General features: G+C 38.3%; 1 protein-coding gene across 17 annotated transcripts in view; it reads left to right on the plus strand.

Annotated features, from left to right (window-relative positions):
- Positions 1-25810, plus strand: part of INVS (inversin) — a 370054-nt gene that overhangs the window by 306067 nt on the left and 38177 nt on the right. For 11 of the 17 annotated variants that reach the window (XR_005553994.1, XR_005553995.1, XM_039321650.1 and 8 more), the window contains 3 exons: positions 21173-21905; positions 22919-23145; positions 24689-24772. The exons of 2 other annotated variants lie outside the window; for them this stretch is intronic. Coding sequence is in view for 12 of the 15 variants with exons in the window: in XM_039321650.1 (XP_039177584.1) it covers positions 21173-21905; positions 22919-23145; positions 24689-24772 (1044 nt within the window). In the remaining 3 variants the exon portion in view is untranslated. Of the gene's footprint in view, positions 1-21172; positions 21906-22918; positions 23146-24688; positions 24786-25810 lie in introns of those variants that run through there. 4 more of the 17 variants (XM_039321648.1, XM_039321657.1, XR_005553996.1 and 1 more) reach the window with 4 other exon arrangements.

Raw genomic sequence — 25810 nt, forward strand, 5'->3', positions numbered from 1 at the left:
ATGGTCCTTCAAATAGGCAGAAATTTTCGCCATTTCTGCTAAATTAGACACCTTAAGTATCCATTCTTCCATAATAGGCAAAGAGTTTTTCTTCCAGTATTGCCCCACCAATAATCTTGCAGCTGTTATAAGATTCAGCATCAAATTAATTTCTTGGACAATGAAATCAACCATAATACCCAACAAAAATAATTGCGGAGTAAACTTTATCTTTCTCTTAAAAATCTTTTGAATATTCCACCAAATCTTAATCCAAAAAGCTTTTCTATCTCTACAAGTCCACCAAATATGAAAATAGGTTGCATCTAAGCTTCCACATCTCCAACATTTGGGCTGTAAATTAGGATACATGCGGGACAACGTTTGGGGATCCAAATGCCATCTATAAAACATTTTATAAAAATTTTCTCTTAAATTTTGTGCTTGGGTAAATTTTATATTTCTAACCCAAATTGTCTCCCATGTATCCAATAAAATCGGTTCTTGAATATTTTGAGCCCATTTAACCATACAATCTTTAACAACTCCGTTTCGGAATCTAATTCTATTAAAACATTATAAATTCTCTTTATTTGGGCTCAAGTTTGATCTTTAATCTGTTTTACCAAATTCACATCCTCTAAGGTAATACCAACCTTTTGATCTAGACTCCACCTCACTAACAATTGATTGTACTGAAACCAAGAGTATACAATATTTTCTTGCTTCAGCTCAGTTAAAGACTTTAGTTGCCAATCCTTCCCTACCAAACTAAGTAATTCCTTATAAGAAATCCTATCCAAATTCACTCCCCTAGATATTCCCTCTATTGCATGTCCAGGAATTCCCCAAATTGGAATTTTATAATTTAACCTATAATAATATTTCTTCCAGACATGCAACAAAGCACTTCTCAAGATATGGGATTTAAAAACCTGATCCACTTTTTTATCATAAATTAAATAAGCATGCCATTTATATACTAAATCCCATCCCTCAAGAGAAAGGATATTTTTATTTATTAAATTGAGCCAATCCTAATCAGCGTTAAAGCCACCGCATCATAGTACCATTTTAAATTAGGCACCTTAAGTCCTCCTCTTTCCCGTACATCTTGTATAATCTTAAACTTAACTCTTGGTTTTTTCATGCCCAAATAAACTTATTAATCGCCTTCTGCCATTCCTCCAAATTAATATCTTTTTTCAAAATAGATATCATTTGAAACAAGAAAAGAAACTTTGGAAGAATATTCATTTTAACTGCTGAGATTCTCCCCAACAAAGATAACTGTAATTTTTTCCAATCATTTAAATCTTTTTGAACTTTTGCCCATAGTGTCTCTTAATTATTTTTATACAATTTAACATTAGAAGCTGTAATATATACTCCTAAATATTTAATCTTTCTCACTATTTCAAAACCTGTTAATTTAGCCAAAATATCCTTTTCCTTCATAGACATATTTTTCGATAATATTTTAGTCTTACTATTATTTACCTTAAAGCCAGAGACCTTCCCATACGGAGTTAAAATTTCAACCAGATCCCTAACCAAATCCGTCGGTTGAGATAATGTCACAACCAAATCATCAGCAAAAGCTCTCAACTTATAATCATTCTTATTTATTTTTATTCCCTTAATTCTAGATGATTCTCAAATTTTAATAAGTAAAATCTCCATTGTTAAAACAAGTAACAATGGGGATAAAGGACATCCCTGTCTAGTACCCTTTTCAATGTTAAATGCTTCTGTTAATCCCCCATTAATTATAATTTGTGCAGATTGTTGTTGATATATAGCCTTAAGAGGATACAAAAATTTATCCCCAAAGTTCATTTTCTCTACTACTTTCAATAAAAATTGCCATTCTATTTGATCAAAAGCTTTTTCAGCATCCAAAAATATCAAAACCGCAGGGATTTGGTTATTCTTGTCTAGGTACTCAATTAGATTAACAATTTGTCTTACATTATATTTCATGTATCTTCCAGTTATAAATCTAGATTGATCACTATGGATCAATTGCTTCAAAACTTGCATTAATCTGTTTGCCAATATTTTTGAAAAAATCTTGTAATCTGTATTCAAAAGAGATATAGGTCTATAATTCTTAGGCTGAGTCAAATCTTGATCCTTCTTTGGGATCAATGATATAAATGCCCTTCTCCAAGATGGAGGTACCTCTACTCCTAACAGAATATTATTAAAAAGTTCCTTCAATGGTTCTATCATTTCTTTAGATAACATTTTATAATAAATTGCTGTTAATCCATCTGTGCCTGGAGCCTTACCTTTAATTGCTTAATTGCCCAAATGATCTCTTCAGAAGTAATTAAACCATTCATCTCATCTCGTTGATCATTTGAAAATCTAGGAAAATGTGCTTCCTGTAAATACTTTTCTATATCTGAAATTTGTATACTTTCACTAGCATATAACTTTGAATAAAAGTCTAAAAAACTCCTTTTAATCAAATTTTGTTGATATACTTCTTTATCTTTATAATTTATTTTCTCTATAATCCTTAATTTCTGTTTCTTTCGTAATTGGTAAGCCAACCACCTGCCAGGTTTATTTGCATTACAAAATGTATTATGTTTCATATACCGCAAATTAATTGCAATCTGATCAGCTATTAACATATTGAATTGCTCCTTAAGAATAGTTATAGAGACCTTTAAACTATTGTCCAGTGGATTTAAAACAAGAGCCTTCTCCTTACATTTAATCTCTTCTTCCAATTCTTTACGTTTCTGCATCTGTTTGCGCCTATATGCATTATTCATATAAATCAAAACCCCTCTCATGTATGGTTTACTTGCATCCCATACCATGGCATCGAAGTACCCTTATGCATATGTAAAAGAAAAAATTCCTTTAAGTAATTGCTACATTTCTTTAAGCTCCCCTCATGTCTAAATAAATTTTCATTCAGTCTCCAAGTCCTTCTATTCCCATCTTCAGAGATAACTCCAACCATACAGGACTGTGATCTGACAATATTCTAGGGAATATCTTGGCATTCTTCACCCTAGAAAAAAGATCATTAGTAATTTTAAAAACGTCAGTTCTGGAATACGATTGATGCCTGTCTGAAAAAAAAGTGAAGTCTCTTTCTTCAATATTCCATTCTCGCCAAATATCTCTAAGTTCCAAATCATCCTTCAAATAAAAAAAAACTTTAGGTAATTTTGCATGATTGGAAGATTTGAAAGAACCCTTCTTGTCTTTACTTGAATCTAAAACACCATTCCAATCTCCCATCATAATAACTGATTTATAATCCAATTGAATTAGTTTCTGATGTATCATCTTATAAAAGTATTTTTGTTGTTGATTAGGAGCATATAATCCAATGATAAGACATCTCTTACCATTTAATAATAAATCAATAATAACATATCTTCCTTGTGGGTCAGAGTCAATTAACTTCGGGGATAAATCTTTCCTCACATAAATAACTACTCCTTTTTTCTGCGGAACAGAGGCTGAAAAATGTACTCCCAGCCGGGAGTTGATCAAATACTTTTGATCCTTTAAAGCAATATGAGTCTCTTGCAAACATATAACATCATTCTTATGTTGTTTCAAATAATGAAATATTTTCTTTCTTTTCTGTGGTGAATTCAAACCATTAACATTCCATGTCAGGAACGTTGCCATCTTTAGTGACCTGAAGCCTTTGGAACACTGCGTGTAAATCTGCAGTCGATGACCTCTTCAATCTTGTTCCTCCCACTGGCTCAGAGGTAATCACTTGTGTTGTAGCTCCAACATCTACCTTTTGTTGTTCTTTTTCTCTACGTTTATGGGCTGCACGAGTCATTCTCTGTTCCTTTGGGTCTTCTTTTATCTCCAAATACTGCTGCATAGATTCAACCAACAATTCTTCTCCTACTAATGACATTGCTCCTACAGCCAACTGTCCTTCAGACTTGCCTTCATTTCTTTTAGATTGTGGAGATGGTGGTGCACCTGTCTTCAGAACAGAAACATAAAAATCTCTTGCTTTTAAAATTGTGTTAAGTCTATAACGTGTGCCAACATAATTCACCACTATTCCAACAGGTACATCCCATCTGAATTGAATCTGTCGTTTCTTAAGCTCCTCAGCCAGAAAAGCAAAGTCCTTTCTTTTTCTAAGAATTTTTGGAGGTATTTCTTTTAAAATTATAACATCTTGAGCTGCAATTTGAAATCTTTGCTTATAAAAAGCCTGTATAATTTCATTACAAAGTGATCTTCTGGAAAAATAAATAACCACATCTCTTGGTAAATTTCTCTGCCTTTCAATCCATGAGTTAACTCTAAAAAAAAATTTCTGTCTCTTCCAACATTTCTTCAGGTTCACATCCCAAAATGGAGACTAATTCTGCTGCAATTTCTTCTTTCAAATTCTCTTGCACATTCTCCTTCAACCCTCTTATTCTCAAAGCATATTCCATATCTCTGTATTATGACATTATAATTTCATTCTGTGCTGCATCAACATTATTTTCAACTTTTTCAACTCTGTCCTCTAATCTTTCAACACTTCCCACCACCTCATCCAAACGCTCATCAAGGCGTTCTACATGAGCTGCAAGTCCCTGGAGAGCCAGCACTATGTCTTCTCTCATCTCATTATTTTTCTGCTCCAAAAGCTCTGCTGTCTCATGTTTAATCTTTTGTGCAGTTTTCTCCAAAGCATCCTGTAAAACATCCTGTAAATCTTTAAGTGTGAGTGCCTGAGATGGGGGGGGAGGGTGGAGGAGACTTAGGCTTAGATTGCTGTATAGTCTGAATTACTGGAGAAGAAATTGAGCCTTTAGGAAGAGAAGAAATTCCAGGGCGTTTTGAAGCCATTTCCCAACTTTTTTTTTTTTTTAAAAAATCCACTTCTTATAGTAAAATGAAATAAGGGGATAATAAGAACAAATCCCCCATACATAAGAAAAAAGACACTAACTGTTTAAATAAGCAAAATCTGTTACATTGTTTAAATTTTGTTGCCAAATGAAAGTGAAAGTCTTAACAATGTCCTTTCAGACAAAGAAACAGGATTCCTCCACCATTTTTTCCTTCCTCCTTTTATTAAAATAATAAATGGAGAAGTTATTAATTCTTTCTTGAATTAAAGTTCCAAATCATCACAATTCTGATCCTCCTGAACAGCTTCGTCTGCTTTTGATTTTTCTCACAATTCTCTTTAAGCAGCAGATGAGGAAGCAGCGTCTGGCTTCATTCCAAAGAACAAAGGCATCCTGGGATGCAGAGATGATCCAGACTCCAAGGGAGTTCTCACCCTTTGTCTCCCAAAAGCAAATTTTGGGGAGACTAGAGGAAGTCGACCTCTATCTGGAAAAACTCATATTCTTCCCTTCACCCGGGAAGAAAGATTCCAAGCCACAAAACAGCTGATGTTCGCTGTCTTTGCTGGCTTTTACGCGTTCCTGAGATGGGCAGCTAAAGAAAAAGCTGCCATCAGTGCAGCGATTGCCACCTGTCTCTCTCCATATATCTTGAAAAGACAGTTCTTCTTTCATTTTTAAAAAGGCTTTGGGTAGGGTATTTCCCCCTTTTCTCCCTTGTATGTTACTTTTGTAATCCTGGGCTGGGTCTGCTATTGCATTGAAATATCTCAATATGCAGAGATTTTGATAATTTAAGTCCAATATTTTATTATGTAATTGATAATAAAATTGCTCTTGTTTGTCATAAGCTGCATATATTGCAATCATCAATATCTGTTTTTGATCTACCAAAATCTCAATCATTAGTATTCTCCCTTCTTCATCTGCATAGACTTGTTTAGAATTTATCTTTTCTTTTATATAGAGAGCTATATCTCTTTTCTTTTGGGTTGCATGCATGGAGTAGAGCTTACCCATTCTTGGTTGTTCTAAAATTCTAGCATGTTGTCTCTTGATATGTGTCTCTTGTAAACAAATTATGTCCATTTTTTACTTTTGTACTCTTCCAATCTCCTCCATGGCTTCAATATGTCTGGGTCTCAACTTTCTAGGTGATCTTATCTGTCTCTGGTCTCTCAGTCTTGTTCCTTCCTCTAGGGTAGTCTTTGTAACTTCTTCTTCCTCTGGTTGTTCAGATGTTCCTGCAGCACCCATCTCCTCTTCTTTCTTAGGTTCAGAGTCCCCTTTTTCCAAAAAAGATCTATGGTTGTTAAAAAATTCTGCTGCTTTAAGCATGGTATCCAATCTATATCTTTTCGAATCCCAGAAGATCAGTATCCCTTCTGGAACCAGCCATCTAAAATTCACTCCTTTGTTAATCAATTTCCTCATTAGGAATTGGTACGCTCTTCGAGCCTCTCTTATCCTTCTGGGGATTTGCTTAAGCACTACAATTTCCTTTTCTTTGTATTTTAATGGTTGATCTCTTACTATTCTCAGAATCTCATCTCGCATAGATCTTTTAAGAAATCTAACATGAATTTCCCTGGGGACTCTGTTTTTTCTGGCATTACTTGAATTAACTCTGAAAGCCTGATCTATTTCTCCTTCCATTTGAGCCTTTCTCATTCCTAAAAGGTCTGCAAGTAACTCAGCTATCAATGTCAACAGATTCTCGTCTTTGTCTTCTATTATATTTTGAAATCTTAAAAAGTATGATGCCCTATCATCGCGATAGAATCTTCCAATTCCGCGTTTGTTTGGACCAGTCTTTGGTTCTCTTCTTGTAGAGATTCTAATTTCTGGTCAAATTCTAAAGATTTATCTTCTATCTTCTGGATCCTTTGTTGATTATGTGTGCTGAAAGTTTTTCATTTTTTGGTTCATATTAGCAAGATCATTTTTCAAATCTTCATAATTTTTGTCAAGAACTTTTTCATATCTTCAAGGTTTTTGGCCGATGAGGCGGCCTGAACTGCTATTGCCTACATGTCTTTTGGGGCTTCTATTTTTTCTTGCTGTAGCACTATGATAATAGATTTTTGATAAACTGGGCTAGTAGAAGTTGAGGCAGGGGCAGAAGATCCTTTTCTCGCATGTTTGGGCAGGTTAGAAACACACATCATCAAATTAGTATATTATTTTGTAATTCACTGGATGGCCCAATGGCCAATTGTAATCCAATAGGCTCCTATTACTAGGAGGAGTATCCAGGAAAAAATTAAAAAAATGGAAAGAAAAAAAAAGTTAAGAAAAGAAAAAATAATTCCAACAAGCAGAGAAAAAAAAAAAAAACCAAAAAATTTATCCAGGAAAAAGCTAGCCAAAAAAAAGAAAAAATGGAAGGAAAAATATATGTATGTATGTATGTATAAATAAAAAAGAGCAAGAAAGAAATATATATATATATATATCCAATTTATAATTCAGCAATTTCTAGTCATAGATGAAAAGGGAAACAAAAAGAGAGAAAAAAATCCCCTTAGTATTCAATACTTCATAGTAAAGTACTTATAAACCAAAAAAGAAATATTTATAATCCAAAACAAAAAAAGGAGTAAGACCAGATGTTCTGTATTTAAGATAAGCTCTGTAGTCCAGCTAAGGAGAAAAAAAAAGTAAGAATCCAAAAAAAAAAAGCCTCTCTCAGTCAGCAAGATCAGCAAACAGCCAAGTGTCTGGGCGTAGAGCCAAGTTTCCTGTTTGAATACACACCAGACAAAGGGAAATAAAACAATGTATCCATTCACAGTATTTAAGAAAAAAAAGCAGTTCAAAGTGGGGAGAGAGAAGAAAAAGGATTTAAAAGGTTTAAGAATAAATAGAGTGGATTTTCTGAGTTAGGTAGAAGAAAAAATATTTTTTTAAAAAGTCAGCTACCCGAGTCTCTGTTAAAACTTAAAAAGTTTAACCATATTGGAAAGTTATTTTTTTAAAAAAATACAAAGAAGCTTAAACCGCCGCTGATATGCAGGAAGGGAAAAACTCCTCCCGCTCCCTAAAGCTCCACGCTCAAACTTCAGACAGGGTATTTAAAAAGAAAAAAATCCATCTTCATCTAGAAAGAAGAGCCTGTTCTCCTTCGGTTCAGTTGTTTGCTTTCAGACAATGCTGTTTCTCCGTCTCCGATGATCAGCTGTTAATGGCGGATGGCGCAATCGCAGTCTGCTTTTCTTCTGGTGGTTCCAGGGGCTGCTTTGATTCCAGCACGCCGGCTACCACCAGCCTGTGGTCCTCAAAGGTTCGCCCTTCAGTGGCCACCTCTCTGGGGTGGCATTCGGCCTCAAAGGGCTCACCATTGGAAGAAATTTGGATCCAGAGAACGGAGTGTTCTTCCCCTGGGTCTAATCTCAGCGACGTCATTGGTAACTGAGGCAGCATTCTAAGCATAATCTTACTAAGGTTTTATAAAGTGGTATTTCACATGATTTTGATTCTATCCCTCTGTCAATGCTATATAGATTGCATTGGCTTTTTTTGGCTGCTGCTACACACTGCTGGTTCATATTTAAGTGATTGTCTATTAGCACTCCAAGATCCCTATCCCAGTTACTGCTATTTAGCTACATCTCACCTAATCTGTACCTGTACATTTGATTTTTCTTATCTAAATGTAAAACCTTATTTTTCTCTACACTGAATTTCATTTTGTAAGGTAGGGCCCAATATTCAAGTCTGGATCTAGAACTTACCTTCTGGGGTGATGGCTATTCCTGCCAGTTTGATGTCATCCACACATTTGATAAGTTCTCCTTCTATTCCCTCATCTAAATCATTTAAAAAGATGTTGAAGAATACTGCCCCAAAAACGGAACCTTGGGGCACCTCACTGCTTCCTTCCTTCCATGTAAATGTAATTCCATTAAGGACTACAACACAAGCCCATCTATTGAACATGCTATCTGTCCCACATTTTTAAGCTTACCAAAAAATAGGTTGTGGTCTATTTTGTCAGATGGCTTACTGAAATCCAAGTATATTATGTCCACTGCTTTTTGCTGGTCTACTCATTTAGTCACTTTGTCAAAGAATGAAATAAGATTTGTTTGGCATGATCTGTTTTTGACAAACCAGTGTTGACTTCCGGTTATAACTTTGCTGGTTCTATGTGTTTGCAAATCTGTTGCTTGATTATCTTTTCCAGGATCTTCTTCCAGGTATTTATGTCAAACTGATTGGTTGTAGTTTCCTGAATTTCTTTTTTTCAGCTTTTTTTTGAAGATGAGAACTACATTAATTCTTTTTCAGTCCTCTGGAAGAAAATAATAATATAATATAATGGAATGGAATGGAATAGAATAGAATAGAATAGAATAGAATAGAATAGAATAGAATAGAATAGAATAGAATAGAATAGAATAGAATAGAATAGAATAGAATAGAATAGAACAGAACAGAACAATCTGGAAGGCACCTTGGAGGTCTTCTAGTCCAGCTCAAGCAGGAGAACCTGTACCATTTTAAACAAATGACCATCTAATCCCTTCTTTAAAATCTTCAGTGATGGAGTGCCCACGATTTCTGGAGGCAAACTGTTCCGCTGGTTAACTATCCTCACTTTCAGGAAGTTTCTCTTTAATTCCAGGTTGCTTCTCTCTTTGATCAGTTTCCAACCACTGTTTCTTGTCCTCACTTCAGGTGCTTTGGAGAATAACCTGCCCCCCTTTACCTTGTGGCAGCCCCTCAGATACTGGAACACTGCTATCATGTCTCCCCTATTTCTTCTTTTCTTTAGACTAGCCAAACCCAAGTCCCGTAGCTGTTCTTTGTATGTTTTAGTCTTCAGCCCTTTGATCATCTTAGCTGCTCTTCTATGAACTTTTTCCAAAGTCTCAACATCTTTTTTGTGATATAGTGACCAAAATTGGCTGCAGTATTCCAGGTGTGGTCTTACTAGGGTTTTATAAATCGGTAATAATCCTTTGCGTGGTCTTGATTCTATGCCTCTTTTTATACAATCCAGGATTGTATTAGCTTTTTTGGCTGATGCTGCACACTGCTGGTTCATAGTCAAGTGATCATCCACTAGGATTCCAAGGCCCCTCTTACAGTTGCTGTTTCTGAGCCAGGTCTCGCCTAATTTGTACTTAAACCTTTGATTTTTCCTGCCTAAATGTAAAACTTTGCTTTTCTCCACACTGAAACTCATTTTGTTGGATAGGGCCCATAGTTCAAATTTGTCAAGGTCTTTTTGGATTGTGAGTTTGTCTTCTGGGGTGTTTGATACTCCTGCCAGTTTAGTGTCATCTGCAAATTTGATGAGTTTCCCTTCAATTCCCTCATCAAAGTCATTTATGAAGATCCCTCATCTAAGTTATTTATGAAGTTATTGAAGAGTTCTGGGCCTAAGACGGAACCTTGTGGTACTTCACTGCTTACTTCTCTTCATATGGATGTAGTGCCATCGAGGACTACTCACTGAGTACGGTTTGCCAGCCAGCTACAGATCCATCTGGTGATGATGTTCTCTATTCCACCTTTTTCTAGCTTACCAAGGAGTAGGTTGTGGTCTATTTATCAAATGCCTTATGAAATCTAAGTGTACTATGTCCACAGCATTTCGCTGGTCTACTAGTTTAGTCAAGTTATCGAAGACTGAAATAAGACTGGTTTGGCATGACCTGTTTTTAACAAACCTGTGCTGGCTACTAGTTATAACTTTGTTTGCTTCTAGTTGTTCACAGATATGTTTTTGGGTTATCTTTTCTAAGATCTTCCCAGGTATTGATGTTAAACTGATTGGTCTGTAGTTTCCTAGATCTGTTTTTTTTCCTTTCTTGGAAATGGGAACCACATCAGTCCTTTTCCAATCCTGTGGTACTTCCGTGGTGATCTTTCTGAGATCACATTTGCCAGCTCCTTCTGAACTCTGGAATGTAGGGGTCGGGTTCCACTGATTTATATTCATCAAGGTCGGATAGGTGTTCTCTTACCATTTCCTGCTTATTTTTATTTTTTTTCTAGTTTGTTTTTTGCAGTGAGTTCTTTTGGTATGTTGGGCTGTAGTTTCTTTTCACATGAAGAGTAATGCAAAGTATGAGTTAAACAGCTCTGCTTTCTCCCTGTTGCCTGTTATTTCTTTGCCATCCTCTCTCTTTAGTGGACCTACAGTTTCCTTAACTTTTTTCTTGTTGTTATTATGTTGGAAGAAACTTTTTTTTATTATCCTTGATTTCTGTTGCAAGTCTTTGTTCGTTCTGAGCCCTTGCTTTCCTGATTTTATCTTTGCATGTTCTGGCTATCTGCTGATAATTGGCCTTAGTTATGTGCCCCTCTTTCCATTTTTTTTGTATTTGTCCTTTTTGTCTTTCAGTTTGTCAGAGAGATCTTTGTGCAGCCATGCGGTTTCTTCTTGAATTTCTTGTTTTTCTTTTTCAGTGGTATTGTGCTAATATGGGCTTTTATAATCACATTTTTCAGAGTTTTCACACTTCTTGGGTTGTTTTCCCTGTAAGGATTTTCATCTATTGGAATCTTTCCTAGGTTTTCTCTGAGTTTGTTAAAATTGACTCTTTTGAAATTTCAGACACTGGTTGGATTATTTTCTATTGCTAGTGTTTGCGTTATATTAAATTCTAGTATGACGTGGTCACTTTCACCCAATGTGCCTTCTATACTTCTTCTCTATTAGTAAGAATTAAATCCAGTTGTCAATGCTGCTAACATTGGATATTCTTGCTTTGACAACATATAGAGATACAGCGTTTTTCTTTCTTATGCTTTACTCTTAGAATTAGAGAGGAGGAGACATGTGATGGGAGTTAGTTAGACATAACAATATTCTAATAGTGTGTGAATTCAGGGCTTTTGAAATAAGAGATGATAAGAAGTGGCGGGTTGGAGAATAGGAGGGAAAACCTGCATTTCAAACTAATTGGAGAATGTGATTTATGACTGTTAATTAGAGGAGGGAATTGTGTTTTGATACTATGTACTAAGGGGAGGGGAATCCAGATTTCTTTGCTAGGTGTCTGCATGTTTTCTTTGATGGAGAGATTGTGGATCTGTGTGTTTCCATCTAAGGAGAGAAATCGATTGCTCAGTTTTAATGGGGCTGCTTCTGGTTCGGTTGGTTGGGCAGAAGGGGTTTGTTAGTTGTATGCTGCTTCTTTCTTTGAGTATTGTGTTTCCTTCTATGGGTGACATACCTTCATTCGTCTTCCTCCAAGCGTTTATCAGTACGGTCAAATCCTCTGGGTGATACTTGTTCATTATTTGGTTCAGTTTGGGTAGAGCTTTCTTTCGTACATTTGGATTTGGCTAGAATTGCCTCTAAGTCCCTTACTTTTTCCTCCAGTAGTTTATATAGTTTATATCTAATGCATGTATAGTTTGGGTGTTCTTTGGGCATAATCACATACATGGAACATGTATTGCATACCACAGTAGTATCAGTCACCTGTTCCATGAGCTTGTTGTTTGAAAATCTCTCTTTTTGGTTGGTGGATGTGTTTTTCTCTTAGCCTTGTTTCTAGCTTCTCTGTTCTGAGTAATTATGTCTATTTTTTAATCCTTTTTTCTGCCTGTTTGTGCTTGGTTTTTTTTTTTGCCTTGTTATTTAGGTATAGCTAAAAGTATGTGGCAGTATGCCCTTTGGTTTTTAAAGGAAAAATTGCCGTTTATATTGAAGTTAAAAGTTAACATTAGGATCAGGCTATTTAATGAATAGCCTGATCCTAATTTAATGCTTTCTCCTCAACAAGGGATTTGCTTTTAGCTTTCTGCTCTCTGCCTAAAAACTCATCCCTATCCTTTCTTTTCTCAATTTATTCCTTATTTATCTCTATCTTCTCTGCCTTGCTTTTTTTGACTGCCTTCCTGTGCTCAGCCAGTCTTTCTAATTGCCCCCAGTTGCCTCCAGCCATTGTTTCTCTGAGGTCTCTTCTATGTTAGTTAGTTTTTCTGTGCTGAGCTGGTCTAATAACTGGTCTTTCTGAACTGGGCAGGTTTGCTAGTTGATTTTTTTCTGCTGAGCAGGTTTAATAGCCGGGTTTTCTCCACTCGGCCTTCCTACCAGCTGCCTCCATCCGCTGCTCCGCCACTCCATCTTCAGCCGTTGCTCCATCTCCAATGTTCAGCCACATTCTCTTAAGCTGCCAATCGGGTCCTCCACTGCTCTGTCGCCTCTGTCATGCCTATTACTCAAGGACCTTGTCCTCTGCAGAGCGTAATTACAATCAAATAGATAAAGTGGCCTTGGCCATAGTGGCAAGGGTCAAGAAGTTTCATGACTACAGTATGGCAGGCCTTTCATGGTCTTCACAGACCACAAGCCCTTCCTGAGGTTGTTCACAATGAACAAGCAAACACCCCAGATCATATCTCCTAGGATGTTGAGGTGGTCAATATTTCTGTGAGCATACAATTTCAATTTGATTCATAAACCAAATAGGGAAAAGGGCCATGCAGACGGCCTTAGCAGACTGCCATTGTCGCATTTAGAGTCTGACTCCGCTCCAGCCACGCACATCCTGGCTATCCAGGATCTGCCTGAGTCTCCCCTTAACGCAGAGGACATGGCTGCGGAGACAGCATCTGACACGACGCTAAGCCACGTGTTAAACTGGGTGCTCACAGGGTGGCCAGAAACTAGTCCAGGGCCTAACTTCCAGAGTTTTAGTAGGAGAAAGGACGAGTTGTCAGCTCACAGGGGGTGCATCTTGTGGGGTAATCAGGTTGTAGTCAACTCTAGTCCTCAGGAGGACTAGAGTCCTGGAGTCTCTACATGAGGGACATCCGGGAATAGTCCAGATGAAGGCACCCATGCGAAGCTACCTTTGGTGGCCTGGGCTGGACAAAGATATTGAGGCTCAGGTACACAGCTGCCACATTTGCCAGCAATCTAGGCCAGTGAGGGCCCATGCCCCAGTCCATAGATGGGAAACCACACATGCCCCCTGATCCAGGATTCACATCGATTATGCAGGGCCTTTCCAGGGACAACTCTTCATGATTGTGGTGGACAGTCAATCTAAGTGGTTAGAGGTCGCACCTGTCCCAACTATGACAGCTGCCAGGACCATCCAGGAGCTGCGCAGGATCTTTGCCACACATGGGTTACCTGACGTGTTTGTCTCAGACAATGGGGCTAAATTTACTGCTTCAGGATTTCAGTCTTTTTTAAGGGCAAATATGATCAGACACGCCACATCAGCCCCTTTCCACCCATCTTCGAACAGCCAAGCGGAGCGCATGGTCTGAACAAAAAGGAGTCCTTAAAGCGGATAGTCACAGGTAACTGGCAATACAGACTGGCAGATTTCCTACTCTGCCAATGCACAACCCGATGCACTTCCATGGGCAGAAGCCCAGCAGAATTAAGATGGGGCCGGTGCTTGATCACAAAGCTGGATTGCCTATATCCAGATAGAGTTGCCTCACAAGCAACACAGCCAAAGGCACGATGGCACTTGCAAGTTGGCAACCAGGTCTGGGTGAGGAACTACGGGCAAGGGGCATTGTGGGTGATAGCTGTGGTTTGTAAGGTGACTGGACCACTTTCATATGAAGTGGTCTTGGAAGATGGTCGTGTGCTATGCAGGAACATTGACCAACTACGGCAGAGGTTGGCAAACCAATCAGTAACTCATGATTCTAGTGACAGTCAAACTCAGGAGCAGCACAAGTGCAATAGTGCATCAGATTCTGCCAGCGAGGGCGGAGCTGTCAGATTAAGAGACGGGACTCAAGTATCTGGTGAGTCAGTCCCAACCATTGATATCACAACCAATGGACAATGCCCAGGACTGGTGGACTCTACCAGGACAGCCCAGTCAAGATTCTTGAGTCTTCTAGTGATGGATGGGTCCCATAGTGCTGGTCTTCCAAGCCTAGCAGGCGAGCTGACAGACTAGGGGCCTCCAGCAGTTTCGAGTATTTGGAATTGTTGAAAAAACAGTCATAAGACTCTGTCAGTTAAGAGCCAGATTTGCTGTCTACATGCTAATTAAAGCAGGAACTAATATTTGAATCCTATTGGTTGCCACTAGTTGTTTAGTGTATAAATAGGGATGGAGCTGCAGTTATCCAGGCTTCTGTTTAAACCTGCAATAAAAAATTGATTGTTCACCTGCTACCTCGTCAATGCCTCACCAATCACCAAACATAACATGTACCCCCTCCCCCTAATGAAAAACATGCTGGGATACCTATCCAAAGGGAAGGTGTTCACTAAACTGGATTTGAGAGAAGTGTACTACCAAGTGAGGATTGGGGAGGGGGATGAATGGTATACAGCTTTTAATTGCCCCTTAGGATTCTGGGTGATGCCCTTTGGATTACAGGGAGTGTCTGCTATGTTCATGCAACTGATTAATGAATGTATATGTTATGATTAATGAAGTGCTGCATGAGCACTTGTACAAGAGGGTGCTGGGGCACCTGGATCACATTTTTATCTACTCTGAGACAATGGAAGATCATGAGAAACTAGTGAGAGAAATGCTGAGAAAACTATTGAAAGCTAAGCTTTACACCAAACTATCCAAGTGTGACTTCCATAAAACTAGTCTGGATTACTTAGGGTATCACGTGTCTAGCAAGGGAGTGGAAATGGATCCTGGAAAGGTGAAATGTATTATTAGAGTGGGAAGCCCCACGAACCAGGAGGCAACTACAGAAAAAAAGTGTGAACTCTATTTTGGGTTATGCACTTGTACGGTATCCAGTACGAAATCTTCCAGAGGTGGACATTTGCCTGAATGTCAGTTGCATCCCTTGGGAGCAAAGGGGTGATTACCATTATCATTATCAGGTTGCCACAAAACACCTGAAAGCAGGAGAAGAAACAATGGATGAAAACTAATCAAAGAGAGAAGCAACCTAAAACTAAGGAGAAAATTCCTGACAGAGCAATTAATCAGTGGAACAACTTGTCTCCAGAAGTTGTGAATGCTTCAACACTGGAAGTTTTTAAGAAGAGACTGGACAATATCAATTACAGCAGTAACTCATTGGGGATTTTTTCTAACAGATACAGTACTTTAACTTTGTTTTGAATTTCAGTGTATTTTCAGGGGACTCAGTTCCTCACCCATCCCCAATATTCCTGTCTCTTGCCTTCATGAAGGCATTTTGCCAATGCACAAAAAAATGTTCAATATTTCCTGTGACTCCTTTGCTTTGGCAAAGATTGCTAGGAACCTTTGAATAACTTTTTGTCACAAAACAATTGTCACTGCATCTCTGGCTCAAGTGGAATAGTCTATACATCCCTAATGTATATGTTATGCTTCCAGTTCAGTGAGGCATTGATGAGGTGAATGGTGCAAACAACAACTCTTTATTCAGCTAACAACAGAAGCAGCCCTAACTGCTGCTTAAACACTATTTAAATAGCTCACAACTAAGCGGCAGCCAATAGAATTAAAGCAATATTTCCCTCTTAAAGGTAAGCTGATTAACATGTAGACAGTCAGTCTGGAGCTTAAACAGGTGCAGCCCTTTGGCCATTTCCAACAGTTTCCAAGTAAATTAACCTCAATACATAACAGTATATTTAATTGCTATTGAATAATTCAGTTCCTTTATAGCAGGGCTTTTCAACCAGTGGTATGGGTACCACCTGTGGTACATTGGCACCTGGCAGGTGGTACGCGACCATCCTGGGGGGGGGGGGAATGAGCTGAACAGGTGGCAGTACCGCACAAGCCTGAGCGAGAGATGGCTGGAGCTGCAGGGCTGTCAGGGCTCAGTGGAAGCACCAAGATTAGCACCAGGCTCCAGCTGGAGCTCGGCACTGATCCTGGTGCTTCTGCTGAGTCCTGAAGAAGCACCAATCAGCTGGAAAGCAGCACTGATCCTGGCACTTCTGCTGAGCCCAGAAGAAGCACCGATCAGCTGGAATTTTGCAGCATCTCCAGGGTCTTGTGATTTACATTTAGATGCTTGGCAATTGATTCATATTTGTTACAATCACAGTGTCCCAGGGTCATGTAAAGTGACCACAACCTGCTGCAACCACCCAGCAGATAGGGGGAATAAAAACCAAACACCCCCCCACTCCACCCCCGCTGCCAATCCTCAACAGAAATGCTCACAACAATGAAAACCTCGGACAGGAGGAAGAGTGCCACCAGGCGGGCAGGCATCTTGCTCGGTTGTGGCTTGGGGGGCATTTTTTTCAGGGCCATTGTAACTTCAAACAGTCACTAAGCGAACTGTTGTAAGTTGAGGACTACATGTACTTTATCACTTTTCCCCCTTTTTTTGTCATCAAGTTTTTGACACCTTGCTAGGCGACTGGTGGTACTCGGATGTTGCCATATCCTAAAAGTGGTACTATGGGTGAAAAGGTTGAAAAGCCCTGGTGTAGAGAGTGGTGAGATGGCAGAAAAGATTACTGGTAGTTCACTTCCTTCTATCTAGGACATAACATATAAGTGCTGCTTGAATCAGATCTGCAGTATTATCAGGGATACTACACATTGTGTCCATGACCAGTTTTTCTTATTACCTTCTGGAAGGAGACTTCATGGTATCCAAAGCAGAACATCTAGATTCAGTCACAGCTTTGTTCCATATAGTGTCAACCTTGTGAACATTCAAGGTTTCTTTTTCCGCTATGTATTCAAAATGGACAGTGATTACTATGTATGTATGTATACACACACACACACACACACACCCCCCTATATATATGTATGTATGTGTATGTGTGTGTGTGTGTGTGTACGTATGTATATAGCATGTGTATATGTGTGTTATATATCGGTATGGGTATACATATATTTTTTGAGAGCGGGAAACAGATTTTCATTTTTATATGTGCCAATGTGCTCACAGTAAAAATGACAATAAAGGTTATCTTATCTAAAAAAATGTAGTTTGGACTGGACAAATATGCCAAGTTTACTATCAAACAGGGAAAAATAGTGAAAACTGATGGAATCAAGATGCCCTATGGAAATAACATCAAGATCTGAATGAAGATGATCATTATATATACCTGGGCATTTTTCAAGCTGACAACATTTAAAAAAAGGCTAGAAGTGAATACATGAAGAGGCCTTCAGAGATAATGAGTATCACCTGAGCGGTGCCATACTTCATATGAAAAAAATGGAAACTGTTGGGAAAAAAAGTAGGCTGCTCAAATGGATAGTTGGATAGTTCAACCAGTTAAATATAAGAATACTACCTCATTTTGGCACTTTTCCAAACGTTTATCTCAGAATGTGTAGGGTGCTATGCACCATAGTGAGCCCACTGAATTAATTTATTTTACACATCTACACCTAATTACATGTTTATCTGACTTGTGTCCCTTTCCAAAATCTCCATGAACTTTTATTGCAACTGAAGAATGGAAAATCCACAAGATGGTGGGGAAATCTTATCCCATTAGAACATCTAAAGACATTTTAAGAACTTCTGGTGGCATCATCTCAGTGGTGCGGGGGAAGGTGAATGGCTCCTGTTCCCAGAACCCGATTATTTCACGTTTTGGGGACCTTTTGGGGCGCAAGGAGCCTGGAGGGCTCGGTGGACTAGAGGGGAAGTCCAGAGTGCAGCATAGTGAAAGGCGATCACTTGCTGCAAAGAACGACATCCCTGTCAAACTAACGTGAAAGTATCTGCCGTTGTGCTATGGTGGACCCGAGGCTGCAATGATCCAGAGAGCACAGGGAAGAGAATATTTTTATAGCAGACTGTGACATTTGAAGTGGAGATCAGTCTGAAAACCGCAAGGTCGAGGATTGCTTAGAAAAGTGAGTCCTGATTGTTTGGCTAAAAGAGATCTCCAGCTGGGGGAGCGGGTGGCGTCTCGGCAGGAAGAGCAGTGATTCAGCAGAATATTTTCAATTGCTAAAGAGGCGAAGAGGAGGAAGGATAAAAGAGTTTGAGTCAGTCCTGTGGTGGTGAGACAGGTAGATTTTTTGGTCAGAAAGCCCTGGTTTATAGTACTCCTTTTCATGCTTATGACCTGAATTCTTGCAAAGATCTAGAGTAAGTTAATTACATTCTTGGTATACTGTAGTGCATGGCTTTTCAACCTTTTCACCCATTGTACCACTTTTAGGATATGGCAACATCCGAGTACCACCAGTCGCCTAGCAAGGTGTCAAAAACTTGATGACAAAAAAAAGGAAAAAAGTGATAAAGTACAGGTAGTCCTCGACTTACAACAGTTCGCTTAGTGACTGTTTGAAGTTACAATGGCACTGAAAAAAGTGCCCCCAAGCCACAACCAAGCAAGATGCCTGCCCGCCCGGTGGCACTCTTCCTCCTATCCGAGGTTTTCATTGTTGTGAGCATTTCTGTTGAGGATTGGCAGCGGGGCTGGGGTTGGGGGGGGGTGTTTGGTTTTTATTCCCCCTATCTGCTGGGTGGTTGCAGCAGGTTGTGGTCACTTCACATGACCCTGTGGCACTGTGATCGTAATAAATATGAATCAATTGCCAAGCATCTGAATGTAAATCACAAGACCCTGGAGATGCTGCAAAATTCCAGTTGATCGGTGCTTCTTCTGGGCTCAGCAGAAGTGCCAGGATCAGTGCTGCTTTCCAGCTGATTGGTGCTTCTTCAGGACTCAGCAGAAGCACCAGGATCAGCGCCGAGCTCCAGCTGGAGCCTGGTGCTGATCCTGGCGCTTCCACTGAGCCCTGACAGCCCTGCAGCTCCAGCCATCTCTCGCTCAGGCTTGTGCGGTGCTGCCACCTGTTCAGCTCATTCCCCTCCCCTGCTACTTTTCTAGGATGGTCGCGTACCACCTGCCAGGTGCCAATGTACCACAGGTGGTACTCGTACCACTAGTTGAAAAGCCCTGCTGTAGTGGTCATGTCAATTCTGTTTTGCCACGATCTACAGCAATTGCAAGAGAAATATGCTGAACCTGCCAAAAGCATCTGATTTTTTGGAACTGTTTACTATGATATATAAAAGGCAATGTTAATCTTTAACAATGTCTTTTTGCCTCTAAAAAGAGTTATTTAGTAACTTTCTCCATATCCCATGCTACAATAGAGAGTGCTCCCATTTTCTACTGCTTATGTCTAAATATTTTGAATTATTAGCAGTTTGCTTGTTACAACCGCTGTCAATAAATTTCCCTTCTCAATAGCGGTTATATCAACTGACAAAGTGAGTGAATTCACTGTGTGCTTGGAAATTTGTTGTGCTGGTTACACATCAGGAAACATTGCTTTTTTGTTTGATTTTTGTTTGATTTTTCCTATTAACAGTAAGTTTGTTAATGTCTTCTCTTTTTCTTTTGCATATGCATTTCTTTGCATTTCTTTGAATGCTCACCTTTCAGTTATGTTTTTATCTTCAGAAGTACCACCATCCTTTTAGAAACTCTCATATTTTTTTTCATAGTAGACAGAAAATCGAAGGACTCCTGATATAATGCCAATTATTCTTGAGGTCCATGACAAGATTAAGACAACAATATAAGAGAGCACAACATCCTTGGCTATATTTGTGATACATTTCAACTTTTGTTCAAGACTGCTTTGGCATGACTTCTCTGTGAACAACTCTATTTTCACCAGCTAAAAACCTTATTAGAACATAGAATAATAAAAGAGACCTTGGAAGTCTTCTAGTCCAACTATAAAGTGTAAATTACAGAGATTACAATGAAAAATTGTTCTTTGACCTATAGCAGCAGTTCTTTGGGTAGTAATGTGTGAATTCACATAGTCCAAACTTTGTCATTACTAAAATGCCTATTTTATTAAATTGTCATTAAAAGCATCTAGTGGATCATAGAACATATGAGAATAGTGGGAATTGCATTTAAGCATGCATACTTATATATAGGAGTGGAATTCCTATCTAAAAACAAGGCACCAGCCTTTAAAACAAGAGATCATGAGTTCAAGTTTTGCCTTAGCCATGAAAGCCAGTTGGGTGACCTTGGGCCGGTCAGTGCAACTCACCTTATAGGTTGTTGTATGGAAAATAGGAGATAGAAGAACTGTTGGATATGTTTACCACCTTGAGTTGTTTGTAAAAATAATAAAGGGATATTTTAAAAAAACAAGATCTTAGTTCGGGAAGATACTGAATAGGATACTGTAAAGATTTGCACATGGCTGCTTAAAAATTACTTATACTGTATTAGAATCCTGCAATATATGCTCTATTATTTGTTTATATTTAATATTTTATGTATTAAGCTTTTAAACTATTTTTAGCTTTAAAACTAGATCTTACAAGTTGACTGAAAAAAATATTTTTGTATCATAATAATATTGAGTCTCAAAATTGTTTAAGCTTACTATATTTAACTGTATCAAGCTAACCATATTTAATAAGTGACAAGCGTATTTGTATTTATCTCGTTTCCACAGATGTATGTGAGGAAAACAATAATAGCAAGCCTGCCTATATCCTTTCATATTCTTGTAAGAATAATGACCAATGTAGGCATCAAGCTGAAAGAAAGCATCAAACGGTATCTTCTACTTTAGGCAGGGATAGCAAGCCTCCTACAACAACAGCTGGTATGTTTGTGCACATCAGCAATAAAAGACATAATTCAAACACTAAATCTCCCAACTCTGGGGAAAAATCAGATCATCCAAACTGGTCTGTAAGGAATAATATAAACCATTCTGAAAAAATAACAGTTTCTATTCAGGATGATAGAAGTAATAGAAGTATCAGAAACTTGGGTCAATGTAATATAGCATTTAAAAATAACCCACATCAATTAAAAACAAAAAGTAAAGAATTAAACAATAAAAAATGGTCCTGGGCTAACTTGAGCAGGCCTGGCAAAGCCTCAGTAAGAACAATGAAAGTTGAAAAGGCTATTTCAAATACTACAGTTACACAGATCAACAAAATGAAAAATAGTGACATCTGTTTGATGGACAAGAATGCAAGTATTACAACAATTGCACTCAACAAGATGGCTAGAGGTGATGCAAACCTGAACAGAGAAACTCTATTAACGTTCAGGAATTCAGAAGATCAGCCTGGTTTTGTTCAGATGCAAGTAATAGAAAAAGAAAGAGTAAGAAAAGAGCTCTTTCAGAGGAAGTATAATGCAGCAAATGTTATTCAAAAGGCTTGGAGAAGGTATGGATGTGGGTAAATTCCTCTACTTTATCTCATTTTAATTACTATTAAAGATTTCATCATGAAGCTTAGCATATATTTAAAATTGTGTTTTGGTATACTTTGAGCAATGTGATGTCAAGTATATATGTAATGCATGAAGTGAATTGGAAGGGATGTAAACAGGTGGAGTAGCTATTGTGTTGTATTTTGCTGATTTGTTTAGTGTTTCTCAACCTGATTTAAACCATCAGTCCCAGAATTCAGGAAGTGATGATTCAGATAAGCACAGATGATAGAACATTGGAAATTGCTTTATTTTTTAACTTGTCATCTTTTTGTTCCCCATGTTAACTTTTCACAATTTCAGATATATTAAACAGTTTTGAAGTATAAGAATATTATATATAGTAATGTGGAAATAAGAAATAATGCAGTGAGCAGTCTTTAGCTGTAGGAATAATTATTTTCATGAAGAAAATAATATTTGTTAGAACTGTCCAAAAGCAGAATTTACAAGGGCCAATGAATGGTTCAGAGAAAAGACAAGAAAGTGAATGAGATTTCACTTATACTCCTGAAATAAATAATTTGACATTATATGAAGAATTTTGTCTCTATTAAGCTTTGGGCTTAGTAATGAGGATATATTTACAGATGAAATTATTATCCGCATATTAAGGAACAGATTTATTATTCATTTTTAAATGTCTTTATATTCTAAAAATAACAGTGTAAAAATATAGAGTTTCTGTAAATTATATGTGTTTTATAAGTTTAATGTTGTATGGATTTATTATTTCTCTGCTTTTCATGTCTTTTATAGTCTATGTAGACAGTGATTGTTATAGATCCCTGAGTTTTTTATATTTGTTTACTGCTTTTAAAAAACATTGAAAATGGGGGAGGGGGTAATCCAATTAAGAGAAAATGTTATTATTGCAAACATTGAAAAAGAAATGATTCATAGAAAAATCTGGAGTTAAAAAGTGAAAAACTAAAATAGAATTTCCCACCTGGTTTTCTCTTTCTAGCTATCAACTAAGAGAACAATTCCAGCAGCATTTTAGCATGAAGCAGCAATGCAAAGATGAATGGCAACAAAAAACAGCTGTCTTGTGCATTAAGGCCATTTGGAACAAAAAGTTAAACTTTACTGCATTAAAAATACTTACTTCAGGCAAAATCCCAAAGGCCATGAAAAAAAACAGCCCAGGAAACAACTTGGTACAGAAGTCAACCACTCTGAAGCAGATATATGGTAATAATACACATCACTAAATACTTATTTTGGGAGACTGAAACTTTTTTTCAGTCACAGTTCTTTTTTCTGTCTGTCTGTCTGTCTGTCTGTCTGTCTGTCTATCTATCTATCTATCTATCTATCTATCTATCTATCTATCTATCTATCTATCTATCTATCTATCATCTCTCTATCATCTATCTGTGTTTCCCCAGAAATAAGACCCGGTTTTATATTTTTTTTGCCTCCAAAAGAGGCATTCGGTCTTATTTTCAGGAGACATCTTTTTCATTGGCTCGCCTTGCAGCGGCAGCACCAACAGCCCCATCCAGAAGGAGGCCTTATGGCTGTCGCTGGCCCACTTCTTTTGTAGCCACTCACTGCCACTCACATGTTTCATCCTTGTCCTCTGTTTTGCTGGCAGAGGCTTCAGAAAAGGCCTCTGAAGCTCAGAATTGAGCTCCGAGATAACGCATGTGTTGCACCCCATCCTCCACTTCACTGGCAGAGGCCTCTTCCTGAAGGCCTCTGCCGGCGAAACAGAGGCCGGGGCACAATGCACATGTCATCCCTGAGCTCCGTTCTCAGATGCAGAGGCCTTTATTGAAGGCTTCTGCTGGTGAAATGGAGGCCAGGGGTGATGCACATGAGCGGCAGCAAGTGGCTGCAAAAGAAGTGGGTCGGTGGCAGCCTCACTGGTTCCTTCTGGATGGGGCTGTCAGTGCCGCCGCTGCAAGGTGAGGCAAGTGTTGGGGCATGGGAGGCCTGGCTGTGGAAGTCCTGAGGTAAGCAGGTGCAGGGGGCATGGGGCAGCTCCCATCCCCCCACCCCTTGATTTTTACCCCTGCGCCTCACCCCACCTTGTGCAACCAGACGGCCTTAACTAGGGCTTATTTTGATGGTAGGACTTATATTAGGCGCAGACGCAAAAATCAAGCTAGGCCTTATTTTTTGGTTAGGTCTTATTTTGGGGAAAACATGATGTCTATCTGTTTATCTCTATCTTCTATCTAGCTATCTAGCTATAATTTATGTATCTAAATATTCTCCTTGAGTTAACAACTGCTAGAATAGCAGATAGAAGTCATAGCCAGGAGCTCCTTTGGACAACTTTGGTGGGTCTCTCAGTTTCTTATTCTTTCTTGAATCAAGAGATGCTAAAGCATGACTCAGGCTCTTGTCATGCCTCAATAAATGGGGGAGGGTGCCATTTATGATTAGTTGGAAATTCTAGTTGGCAAATAATGCAGTAACCCACCTTCTGATTAGCATTAATTTATATTGGTTGCTGATAGATTTCTAGGACCAATTGAAGGTGTTTTATTGGAAGATATCTTCAGGTAGCATTTGTCTACATTATATGGTCTTGCAGTAGTATGCTCAGTGGAGACCCCTGAAACAGCCACCTCCTGAAGGCAGATATAACTTATGATGTCTTTTGGCAAAATGATGAAAACAGGCACTCGTTATTTATTATTATTTTTATTTATTTTATGTTGTCGAATGCTTTTCATTCATTGAGGCATTTGGCATTCATACACTTTGGAAATTTGTTTTATAGGGCACTCACAAGAAGGAAAGGTGAATCACCCAATGAGATTGCCTTCTTCAAAACAGCAATTTTGTGAACTTCAGTTAATATCAGGTACAATTCCAATGTATGTGATTATTGTCTTTATAAATACAATGTTTATAAATATTAGATATGAGGCAAAAGGTACATGCTATAGCAACATCAGAAAAAAAGCCTATTGTAGTGATTACTTGAGCATGCTAGGAAAAATGGCAAATGGATATTGATGAAATGGCTTCCAGATAAGGCCATGTGAGACCTGTAATATGGGAGGATATTTCACTAATCCTAGTGCTAGCTTCTTCAGGGCAGAACTAAAACTAAACACCACATCATATGTCATGCCTTTATATATTGACAGTGTTCATTGAGGCAGAATACTTATAATCACTTTTTTGTTGACTTCTCCCCCTATGCATTTCTTGATCATATAAATAAAATTATCAGCATGAATAAAGAGAATCCCAGTGTAAGGACCCACCCCACTTTGCATCTTAAGAAGACAAAACTCTTGGAATAATTCTTCCAACAGGAATCCTTTATTAAGAAGAAGTGGTTGCAGGCGTGCTAGACAGGACTTGGGGTCCAAGCCCTCCCATTCAAGGTTTTAAGGGGTTCCCCAGTAGTCCCACCCAATCAACCCCCCTTCCAGTGATAGTTTCAGGTATCACAATTCCTCCCCTCTGCTCCTTTCTTCCGTCTGGATGGAGACTTCAGATAAACTACATGAAAGGCAAATAACCTTCTTTGTTATGGTAAGGTTCTTTGGTGCTAACTACATCCTTTGAAGTTGCAATAAACACACTCAAATCCTTAGAAGTATACTGAAGGAAGTGAGGGCCATAAAGCCCCTTTGTTCTCCCCCTTCTCTCCCTCTTATGGCAGAATCCAGAGAAGGCAGAATTGGGGTTTTCTATATTTGATGATTAAAGATGAAATATAATTGGATTCTGACACCCAGTACTGGCACCTACCAATTTAAAATGTCTTTTTTAAAAAAAAATATTATTTTTATTAACATTTTCCTTTATACAGTACATATTCAGCAGACTATGTCATTTTTAGATACTATGGATCTACATTCTATACAATATATACACTATGTACATT

Source organism: Crotalus tigris, unplaced genomic scaffold, assembly GCF_016545835.1.
Source record: "Crotalus tigris isolate CLP2741 ecotype Arizona unplaced genomic scaffold, ASM1654583v1 scf7180000023774.461318, whole genome shotgun sequence".
Lineage (NCBI taxonomy): Eukaryota > Metazoa > Chordata > Lepidosauria > Squamata > Viperidae > Crotalus > Crotalus tigris.